The sequence below is a fragment of the Xiphias gladius genome, chromosome 8 (assembly GCF_016859285.1).
Source record: "Xiphias gladius isolate SHS-SW01 ecotype Sanya breed wild chromosome 8, ASM1685928v1, whole genome shotgun sequence".
Lineage (NCBI taxonomy): Eukaryota > Metazoa > Chordata > Actinopteri > Istiophoriformes > Xiphiidae > Xiphias > Xiphias gladius.
In genome coordinates, this window is record NC_053407.1 from 14,022,494 (window position 1) to 14,033,799 (window position 11,306).

The 11,306-nt window shown below is 41.2% G+C and overlaps 2 protein-coding genes across 6 annotated transcripts; both read right to left on the reverse strand.

The window, feature by feature from the left end:
• Positions 1–188: 188 nt before the first annotated feature.
• Positions 189–3,043, reverse strand: kxd1 (KxDL motif containing 1). Of its 2 annotated transcripts, none has more exons than XM_040132932.1 (5): positions 2,911–3,024; positions 2,457–2,589; positions 2,109–2,261; positions 1,983–2,029; positions 189–1,873 (listed from the first exon to the last, which is right to left on the reverse strand). In XM_040132932.1, the coding sequence occupies exons 2-5, from the start codon at positions 2,552–2,554 to the stop codon at positions 1,620–1,622; spliced, it is 552 nt and encodes a 183-aa protein (XP_039988866.1). In that variant the 5' UTR covers positions 2,555–2,589; positions 2,911–3,024; the 3' UTR covers positions 189–1,619. The 2 variants fall into 2 exon arrangements, with proteins under 2 accessions (XP_039988866.1, XP_039988865.1); XM_040132931.1 differs by having other exon boundaries at positions 190–1,873; positions 2,457–2,576; positions 2,911–3,043.
• A 2,425-nt stretch (positions 3,044–5,468) lies between these two features.
• LOC120793151 (SIN3-HDAC complex-associated factor-like) lies at positions 5,469–10,814 on the reverse strand. Of its 4 annotated transcripts, none has more exons than XM_040132927.1 (6): positions 10,635–10,814; positions 7,887–8,014; positions 7,681–7,780; positions 7,423–7,546; positions 7,115–7,265; positions 5,469–6,376 (listed from the first exon to the last, which is right to left on the reverse strand). In XM_040132927.1, exons 2-6 carry the CDS (start codon positions 8,012–8,014, stop codon positions 6,034–6,036), a joined length of 846 nt encoding a protein of 281 aa, XP_039988861.1. In that variant the 5' UTR covers positions 10,635–10,814; the 3' UTR covers positions 5,469–6,033. The 4 variants fall into 4 exon arrangements, with proteins under 4 accessions (XP_039988861.1, XP_039988863.1, XP_039988862.1 ...); XM_040132929.1 differs by lacking the exon at positions 10,635–10,814 and adding an exon at positions 10,464–10,574; XM_040132928.1 differs by lacking the exon at positions 10,635–10,814 and adding an exon at positions 9,894–10,056.
• Between the last annotated feature and the right edge of the window lie 492 nt (positions 10,815–11,306).

The following is an 11,306-nucleotide window of genomic DNA, read 5'->3' on the forward strand; positions in this document are numbered from 1 at the left end:
GGTATTCCAACCCTGAATTTATCCTATATATTGTCTTTATGTCTTTAACATTGTGAGGGGGCCTACACCAGCCTGCACCATTCTGGCCACTTAAGTGTTGTTTTAAAATCTACTTTCTTTCTCTTAGGATCTTTGTTTTATTTTCTACTGAATTTAAGGACCAAAACAGATTGTTTATCAAATGTGGTAATAGCATGGCTGTCAGTCACACTTCTTTTTTAATAAAATTAAAGGACAAAGATACTGTTCATACACTTGAGCCAAAAACATTTATCAACTAACAATCACAATTCTCACATTAATTTTAACTTAAAGGGAAAATTCTGTATAAATAAATCTATATTATTCGATTGATTTTGGACAATATAGTCAATACAAACACAAACACAGCTGTCTCCCTATGGAATCAGAGTGTGAAGATATTAATTGGTGATATTAACAGGTGACATTTCGGTAGTTTATCCATTAAAACTGAATTAATGTCTGCCTATCAGGGCTCATACAATATTTGACTGCAATATTATATCCAAACTGGTTTTATGTGAATGTAGGATTGACAGCTGTGACTTTTACCCATGTCCATAACCATGTAACATGTAGCAACACACAATGTGCTAGGAGTTGCTTTATTTCTCTCTTTTTATGGAGCGGCTTCAACATTTCATCACTATACTCTGTCTGTGCTTTTCAAGGACTTTTTTTTTTTTTTTTTAATCCACAAATTAAAATTGAGATGTAAAAATATGACAGAAATAACAGATGAAGTCCATTTTAAGCTGGATTTTCCCCTTTAAACCAAAACTTCCTCTTTAATAGGTAGCAACGTAGCAGAGTTCACTCACACATCCTGGTCTCCAGCTTTTACAGCAAATCTAATGTGTCCTTGTTTGCTGAATCCCTGACAGCGCCAGAGACACAGATAACTGACAATTAAGCTAAAATCCGGTCTCCCTGCGATGGAGGGGGGAAAAAAGGAGAGAACTGCTTGGCAGGGTTCAGTAAAGTATCAGATTCAATGCTGATGAAATCATTCATACCCCTAGTTTTAACAGGGATCCAAAGAGTAACAATGCTGCAATATGACAATGTTGTTAATAGTGCCAGAATAACAGCAGTAACTATCATAAAACCTAACTACTACTATTCAGGTTGAGAACATTAACCTTTGTCTTTCAAGTATCATAAATCACGAGAGACATGATAAGAGACTTCTTCTCTCAGTCAGGTGTGCATCTCTTAAAACCCAAAAACAAACGAAATATGCTCATAATCACATAATGAGTGAGGGCTTTTGCTCAGGTTTACTGTCAATAAGACAGATATATCTACAGTGAGATACTATACAACTTCAAGTATTATCTGCATTGTTTTAGTGCTGTGCAGGCGTTGGACAAATAAGCATGACAACAAATATCCAGGGTACTCATAGACAGTTCACAGCCACCTCTAACATTAAGGCTTTGATGCTCTTTCCAACAGATAGATTAATGACTGGAAAAGTCAGGAAATATTGTAGAGGCCAACACAGACTCAGATATACAACATGATCTCCCTCTAAAATAGTTTTAAGGACGAAGCTCAGTTTCAAGTGACTGAAATCCGTTCACAAACTGTCCGCTCTATTCTACAGGTACAGAGTCAGGACCTTCGTCCCGTAGGACGCCGGTCTCTAGGACATCGGAGGTGGGCGTGTCGGGCGGCTCTTGATTGAGATCTTCTGAGCATCTGCTCACAGTGGGTGAGATCACATCTGGACTTGTGTCACATGACTCTGTGCTCTGCTCTGAGGTGGCTTTTGTAACTGCCCCGGCAAAACTGCGAGGAACTGGGTCAAACTCATCATCGTCTTCCAGGATCTGCGTTTCATGGATATCTGCCCAAAAAAAACAACAGATATTTTAGACATGACATTTAGACGAGCTAATTTTGGGGAAAGTTCACTGGGGTTATGAAATGATAATTACAGAAAAATGGTAACTTACTGCTGAAAGCTTCTGGGTACTGCTTAGCAATCTTCCCTTTTAGCGTCCTGGAGAAGCAGGGGAGATGAATAATCAGAGGTTGTGTTTTCTGTGTGCATATGTTTGCACTGGTGGTGTAATGTTTACCTGATCCTTCTGAAGATGCTGTCTAGATCTTTCTTCATCTCCACAAGGGTGCGGGTGTGGAGCAGGAAGCGCTCGTTCATCTGCTGCAGGCGCACGTTAGACAGCCCATTGAAGTTGATCAGCATCTCGTTGGTTTTCTCAAAGCGGTCAAGCCTGTTTCCACAATAATTCAGCAAAGCAACAAGAACCTTCAGGTGCCAGTTCACAAGGAGCGAAGCGCGTGGCAGCACCACTGTCATATAGAAGACAACTGACTGACTGACCTTCACCAAATAGCACAACATTTCATACTTAGTCATATGAAGAAGGAGATAAGCCACACGAAGCTAATCAGAGCATGACACTCACATGTGTCTCTGAGCCTGGATGATGGCGTTGACATCCTCAGAGTTGACCATGCTCAGCATCCTGCTACAGAACACGCCGGATGCTGTGGGCTCCACCATAATGAAGATCAAAACGAAAAAGCTGCGAATACAAACTTGTATTCATAAATGTGCGAGTAGTATAATATTCACAAAGATTAACAACATTAGAGCACTGAAAACAAGAACCGAAGCTTAATGATCTGATGTCTGCATTAACAGCTAGTTAGATTCAGTAACGTTATTAACATCTTCTCTAGGGACATTCAACTCCAACTGTTAGTTTTCTCTGAGATATTTTAATTGCAGCAGGTTGTATCGATGATTAACTTTATTTAACTTTAACAGTTCATCCGCCTGGACGACTCCTTGATTACACCGTTAGCTTGCAAGCTAAAACAGAAAACAAGCGGGGCAACAACATCCCAGTTACCCACCTCTGGTCCAACGGTGGTTGTTTGTCGATCTCTGCCTGTTTAAATAACAGATTTAAACTACATCTGCAGCCTAAAGGTACACCTGACAGCTGGCTGGAAAACAAAAACAAAGCATATCCGGGTTTTTTTTAACTTCCTGTCATAGGACCACCGTTTCCGGTGCTTTTTTTCCGTTCTATTTCTTTTTATTTTCTTTATTTAAAACTGCACAAATTACAAATGTACTTCGTTGACAAATGTGATTTAGTTATATTACTGTCTTTCTGTCTTTCTTGAATTATATAACAAGAGTAAAAACTAATGCCTCAGACCAATACACACATAAATATCAATAAAAAACTAAAGGTATTTTTGTTAAACAAATGAAAAAGCATATAATTTTCAAAATTATAATTTCGAAGTGTATGCAATGTTATCCAAAATAATGGATGTTTTGATTTCCTACTATATTCTACTTGAATATACATACTTTGATCATTTGTTTTTAAAAAAAACAAACAAACAAAAAAAAAAAACTCTATTTTCTTAGTTCTCCTGGTTATAATCAGTGTTTTCAAACATAACTGCTAAGTTTCTAAAGCCTAAAGAGGAGAGGACAGTTTTGCACCTGTGGTGTGGGAATTTAGTCCATGGCCTTCAAGGCCCACTGGTCATTTTCAAATGTCCAATTTTCAAAATTTGGATCCTGGACAGGAACCAATAGGATGTTGTATAAGTCAGAACAAACTCCCGTTTCTTTCTTATTTTAATTCACAGAGTTACCAAACTTTTTTCAAAATGACATAAGACACAAATCTCTCTATAGTTTTTTCATGGACACTGTTAGATGCAAGGTAAGAAAAGTTAGCAGTACCCTGAAAGTTTATAAAAGATCCATATTTCTTTGTGTTTAAATTTCAGTCAGTGATAATAGTGTCATTGCCCTAAAATAAAGTGAGTAGTGTGAGGTACATGTGAACAAAATTCTCACTGGGCTGTATGTTGTATGCAGTATGTTTACCTTTACCTTATATTACCTTATATCAGACATTAATACTCAAATGATATATCACTGCCATGTAATGAGTTATTTTTGAGGAAATAAAGTTAATCATTCCAAACATACTGTTATAGTTAAATGAAATTGGATCTTCCTACTGAGTTCATGTTTATCCACCCACCCACCTTATACCAATAAATTCAGCAACTCCATACTTCCAGAAAAACTCACAAAATTACTTTTATTAAGGGACAAGTAAAAAAAGTACATGATGTATAAAAAATACAAAACTGCTTTGTCTAACTTGAAAGCTAAGTAAATGCATAGCAACAGTACATGCAAGTCTAGAGAAGGTATCCTATTGTTCTGTAACATTCTTAAGCTACAGGCTAAACAGGGGAAAAGTACAGTTTGGTTGCAATCTATCATTCGTTTCAGTCTACATGATACAGATCCAAAGTGATGATACAGAATAAGTTAGGTTGCACGCAACTCAACTGATGAGTAAATAAATACTTAACACATCATTTCACAAATATTGACAACCGGTAATTCAACGCAACGTTAAACAAAGCCTGCGTGAGAATTACATTCGATTTGTGATGTACAAAAACCATGCTACGCATAAGCTAAAGATGAGAAGAATTCATAGTATTACACTTCTAAGCGGGGATGCAGTGATACAAATAAATATGAAATAAATAAATAATGAAACCCTTATAAAGAGCCATATGGCTCACCCAACCCCTTATGTACATAACACACCCTCTGCCCCCAACTACAACATCACATGTATGAAATTTCATATTAGTGTTCGTTTTAAGAATACCATAAACATACATACAAATGACCTCGGACAAGCACAAGCGTCCATAGAAAACCTGCATTGATTTGACATTGGGTGAATTTCAATGTGCTTTGGCTTTCATTTGATAAATAAAGTAATATTAGGCTATATATCACAACACATTTGTGGTATATAAGAGGCAATGGCATAGAATTTCAGCTTGTATAAAGTCTTTTACCATATACTGAACCAGGAATGAGGGAAATCACTGATATTGATATTGCTGAATGACTATAGACCGATTGTGTGTTTTGCTGTCATATTTGTGTGGTATTATTATGCAAAGACACTTCTATTTTTCCTTTTTCTTTTTTCTTTTACATATAAAAATAAGTTAAAACTTCAGAGAAATGGATCCAAAAAATAAAAGTAAGATTTACAGTTTATATAAGGCCATGCAATTTTAGTAGACTCATGCATCAGATCATTAGGTCTTTTGGATGAGTGGCTTGCCATTCATGCAAAATGCACTATGTGTTGCTGAGGCCACGATAAATATAGCTACTGTCCCTTTTTGTTCCTCAATACCAATCCAGAATTAACACTAGCACTGTCTGTAACACATAATTAAGGCTGGTGTATTTGCTGTTGAAGCTGTGAATAGGCCTTATTTAAATGGGACCCACATATGTATTTGCACACAGAGATGCTAATCCAGTCTACAAACACAAACTCTTTGAAAGGAGTGGATGTCAATGTGAATAGACACAAACACAAGGGCTACTGTACAGGTCTGTCGATGTAAAGTTTCATTCATTCCAAAACAAGATATCCACCGTTTAAAAAAGAGCTATTTACTCTGGACAAAGAAAGCAAAACTAATCCAGTCATTATTATTATTAGTCATTTTAACATATATGCTCATAAAATATCCACATTGAGAATGGGTTCAGCTGTAAGTTTGCAATGTTGAGTAATGAATTTCAAGTAGCACCTTTTTCTGTGAGTTAGTGGATCTATTGCGTTTTGGAATAAAATCTTTTAAATGTACCAGCCAACTAGAGTTCCAGCATTTCATCTAAAGTAGATCAAAAACACCACGGATGATGATGGTCCTACGTCAGGATGGTAAGACTATTAAATACAAAAAAAGAGACAAAGTGAAAACACAACAGTCCATAAGTTACTGTTTAAACATAATAAACAAACCTCCAACTTTATAATGGAGAAGACCAAAGGATTTTCAGCTGCTTTATGACTGAAGGCAATCTGAGGCAACTTCTTTTCCGTAAGTGCTTGAGAGAAAAAACAGCACCCCACGATTTCTTCAGAGATGTGTGCCAGGGGGGTTTTGACTTTACCACCCTTCCTTCACCACCGCCGCCGCCACCGCTACGCTCCTGGTTGGAGGTGTTGATGCAGTGACGCATAGCTGAGCAGGCTCCGCATTTTCCTCACATGTTGGCGTCTCCTTCACTTCCTCTTCTGTCTGGGATTTTTGCCCACTGACATCCGCGCCCACCTGGCCTTCCTCTACCTCCACTTCTTCCTCCTCGTCTTCCTCCTCCTCATCTTCTTCCTCCTCCTCGTGCTGCTGCTGCTGTCGTTGTTTGTTGCGGCAGCACGGTTTGAACAGATGAGGGTCGATGAGCACCTCCCCAAAGCGCCCTTTGTAGATTATTCCACAGCACACTTTTTGCCTACACAAAACATGATACATGGTTCCTATTCAAGTGTATGAAGCAAGATCAAAATGATTAAAAAGGTCTATACCTTTATTATACATGCTTTAGACCATTTACAGGACTGCATTAAAATGCAATGATAGTGCTACTGTGACAAGTATCTAATAGTAAAAATGTCATTTTAATGATGCCAACATCTTTATTCAACTGATGTGACAGACATCATAACAGTTTTAAGCTTCTGACCCAAAAGTTCCCAAACTGTCAAGCACAACATTTAAGGCCATGCACACCCACGGGAGTGTTTTCAATTACTCTGGCCGATTAGACCTCTAATCAGCGGGCAGACGTCCCCAAACTATGAACTAGTAAGAATGATGGGATTTGTCCCACCCTAACTGGTGAACAGGAGAGTGAAGGTGACGTCAATCAAGCACAGTCTGTACATGCCAACACAGTCTAGAGATGAACACTAATCAGTGACTAATCACTAAGTGAAAAAAAACAGTCTGGGTGGGCTACTTGAGTGTAGAGGCTTTACTGAACTGACGTCTTGCATTTTCGCAATATGAAATGTATTACATGGGGGAAAAAAATGGCTGTGCGATTTTTTTAAATTTATTTTATTTTTTAAAGTGAGAGTGTAATATACACTGTATGTAATGTCAACAACAAACTGCAATGTGTCGTTCTAAATCCTAAACAATGAGTCTGTAGAACGAAGAAGTGCCACTGCTTGACTGTCGGACTTACCGCTTCCAGTAGGTGAGGTCCAGAAAGGAGAAAACAGGGGAGCGGCTGGATCCTGGGCTGAGCTCAGTGTCAGAGCCGTCATCCGACAGGTTGCTGTAGCTGGGAGACTGAGCCGGAGAGGCACTGGAGGTGGTGCTGTGAGCATCTGAATCTGGTGCGCAGAACAAAGCGCGAGAAGTGAAGGGATGATTAGGTATTACACATGTGGTGTGTATGACAAAAAACCAATCTACTCCTTTTGAGGAAGAAATGCGTGAGCGCCATTAAACATGTAATTGTATCATTCGGCGCCGAAATGCAGAACTCACTGTTTCTTTTAAGCTCTTTCTGCAGCCTGCTGATCTGGCTCGGCCGTGCTTTCTTGGAGATGGACTTTGTTTTCTTGGGCCTGGAAGTTGTCTTTAAGCTGGGACCTCCCCTGGCATCGACCACCTGTACGGAGGAGGAGGAGAAGAAGAAGACAGGAAAGGAGAAATGTGGGCTGTTAAGAGTTTGCACAATTCAAGTATTTTATCATGACCAAGTCATAGCTCAACCATAGTATCGGTACTGTGATTGACACTCACATGGTTCCAGTTCTTCTTGGTTCCCACAGGGAGCTTTTTCCATCGTTTCACCAGGAGCACACAGGCGTTACAGATTTCTCCGGATCGCGTTTCACTCAATCTGCGAGACAAATACAGTTTGTGAGGGAATATGTTTACTAACCAGAAGGTATGTTAAAGACTACATACTGCTCTCCAAACTGCACGTGCTCAGGTGTGTCTCCTACCCGAAACAGCTCCTGAACTCTCTCTCGTATCGCTTGCTGTCCGTGAAACGAGAGCTTGACGACTTTGCGCGGCAGATGCAGCAGCCGTCCAAACTCCTGTACATTTTCGGCTTGTGAAAGCCAAACATCTGCGTGCACAAAAAAAAAAAAAAAAGATTTAATATCAACATCTCAAGAGGCTCTCATCAGTGTGCATCGTGTGTTTACTGTAGTACCTCCCCGCAGCCGTAGCCTACATTTCTGGTTCAGATCAGAGAGTGTTTTAGTCTGCCATTTCAGATTAGCCAAATGTGAATAATTAAATGGATATCGAGTGTCGCGATCGGGGAGCACCAACAAACATCCAGGGAAAGCGGTTTTGTTGGGAGCATCTCTCCGCTCTGACCCACATGGGGGAAGTAGGTCAACAGTCAGACAGATCATGTCACCATGCTGCGCTCACAGGATGCACGCTTCATTTTGGAAACTCAAAATATAACATGTAAGCATGAGCAAGCACTTAGTCCGAGCCTCCAGGCTGCAGAGGATACATCATTTGTTATGATCAAAAGGGCAACTACAAAATGCGAGGTTTTGTTGCCAGGGAAATGCAAACATAAATGTGTCCGGGGCAAATCACTCGAAATGCAATAAGTGCGCCGATTACGCAGAGGAATTATTATTTAGGTTGCTAGGCAAAATTTATTCTCCACAGCACATGGAGACCCGAACTGCGGCAAAACTGCGAGCCGCGCCCCCCAGACTGGTTTTTTTTTTTTTTTTTTTTTTTCTTCCTTGCCATCGGTCCTCGGGGTCTTCTGACAGTGCGGTGCCACAGAAAGGAGGCAGAGAGGAGGGAAACAAGGACCTCTCACTCTGCTGGCTGCATCAGCTACTACATAAGGCTAGGCAATGTGGGGGAGAAGATGAAAACTAGAAAACAGTCTCCTGATGGATGAAAACAGCAGTGCAGGTATGAAAAAAAATGACATGACAAATAGATTAGATTATAATGGGGGGAAAAAATAATAATAAAATAAAAAATAATAAGAAAAAAAAAAAATCACACTGGAACTCATTGTCAGTAGTGAAAACTGTAACATCGTAACTGCACAAAATGATGAAAGCCTATCAAATAATAAATATATACCGCCTGATTTCAACTTACAAACTTTACTCCTTCAGGACCCACCCCCCACAAACTTGCGAATAAAGCCAATGTCCTAAAATCATGTATAGGTCGAATCTAAAGCTCTATTTAACCAGGAAAGTGCTCCACTGAAATTAAAAATCTATTTTACACGAGTGTCCTAACTAGCACACAGAACAGTGATCACACAACATAGCAGACTTAAGTTCAAATGGATAAAAGAGAATAATCAATATTGATCTAAACGAAACAGATATGATCAGGACAGAAATACGATGCCAAAATTAAGCCGTCTATAGCATTAATATAAATCTGCAAGTTTAAAGGTGTTACTAAATAAAAACAACCTCGTGTGAGCTCGTGAAGCTCTGACTGTGCGCTCTGTCAACAACAAGCGATCTCTGCAGCAGACTACAGTACGTGACGCAACTCAACATGGCAACACACTTCAAAGGCGGAGGTAGTGTGGGGAAGGGGGTGTGATGCGATTTTCCGCAAAAACTGTTATATCGACCGTTAACTGTAAAAATCCCCTCCAAAGCGCTTGAGACTCGGCCGAATAACACCCCCGCTTTTTAAAATCGAACGAGACACCGAGAAATGCACTTGTTTTCATCGAGAGAAAAGTGCGAGTCGCCAATTTCACCGCCCACTCCAGCGAGGAAGCATGGCATGCCACACGACCTGCTTCATGCGCACCCATTTTATGATTGAAACGTCCTCGGCTCGACGGTGCCAGACTTTCCTCCCCCAACATCCAACTTTGTGTAGTCAGATAAGACTGAGACGGACACATTTCGAAAGCAAAACGGCTTGGTCTCGAATCGTATGGGGGGGGGGGGAGCTGTTCTCGGATAACCGTGAAATGTGATCTTTACTCTTTGTTATTCCACGGCCGCGTCGCTGCAACAGTCCACCGTCCGACTAACATGTGCACCAAGTTCAAAGCGACGGCTTCTCGAAAGTCGGTGTTTACACCGACTTTCTTGCGCCAAACATTCGCCACCCGGCGTAAGTCCCGCAAGGCGTTCACAAAACAGTTCGTGTTTTTGCCGTTTTGTTGACAGCAGCGAGCGCGTGCTGAGGCACATCTCTGGTCCGGGTGGGCGTGAGAGACTCAACTTGGCTTATTTTAGCAGGCGTAGATGTGCGGTAGGGCTGCGGGCGCTCTGCGGCCACAATGTGGACTTTGATGCTTTTTTTTTTACGAGACTAGGTCCCGCTCACAATAACACAGACTTTGGCCGAATTTCGGCAGCGATCAAAGCTTGTGATTTCCTCCCGACGGGCCAGATGCGCCGAAGCAACCGATAACAACAACAGCCAAACCCCTTGCCCACCACGCTTGCACGGGAAGGCCGTTCTGACACTACCGTACGGATCCCTGCGTTTATCTCGCATCCCCTCCATGTTAGCCGGTTACTTCAACTGTTTGTAAGGTGACCTACACGCCAAGCTGGCCACCCAGTCGGTTCTGAGGCAGGCCTAAAAAGAGCAATTGTTCTGAGACAAGTCGAAGCTTGTTTTCAATTGCACGTCGGAAAGCTCCGCTAAGACTTTAAAGCCCCTTAAAGCTTCAGAACAAACCAAATTAAAGCAAAACCATGCGTCTTCTTTACCTTGTTGCAAGTTGCGTGAAGCTGAGTCAAAGTAATAGTCCCTGTAGCGCGTCGTTACGATGTGACTATTATGAAAATCAACCCGCATCAGTAACCCGCTCTCTTGTTGATGTCTGCGCTTGTGGACGAGACTGTATAGTTGTGGACGGTCTGCGCATGCGCCGTATCCACACCTCCATTTCAGAGTAGAGCAGGAGGCTTTTTTCCTTTTCTTCAATCAAACCATTTACATAAACGACGTGTGACGTGTCCGTGCGTCTGCATTCTACTGCCCTTATATGGATGGGAACATTGCGCGGGAACAGGGGGCTCGGCCCCGGTTGCTATGGCACATTGGAGAATGTAAGCAGAGGGGCGGGGCCTGTCGTTTTACTACAGAGCGCCAGATGGCTCGTCTGGAGGTTTTTTAAGAGGCTCGGCGTCTCGCACGGAGATACGCTTTGTTGATTTCAAATGCGTGACAGCGGGCCAGATTAGTGGTAAATAAAATGTGGCTGAAAAAGGTGGGGTCTCGAGCCAGTGGCCAGTTTAGGGCGAAGAACCACTCGTACCAGTTTTTTTTTTTTTTTTTTTTTCTCCCCAGGCAACCAGTGACCCAGTCATCCTCCTGTCACATAACACTGCATTAGTTTGATAAAAATACTCTGATGTATAGATTTTTTGCCAGCAGAG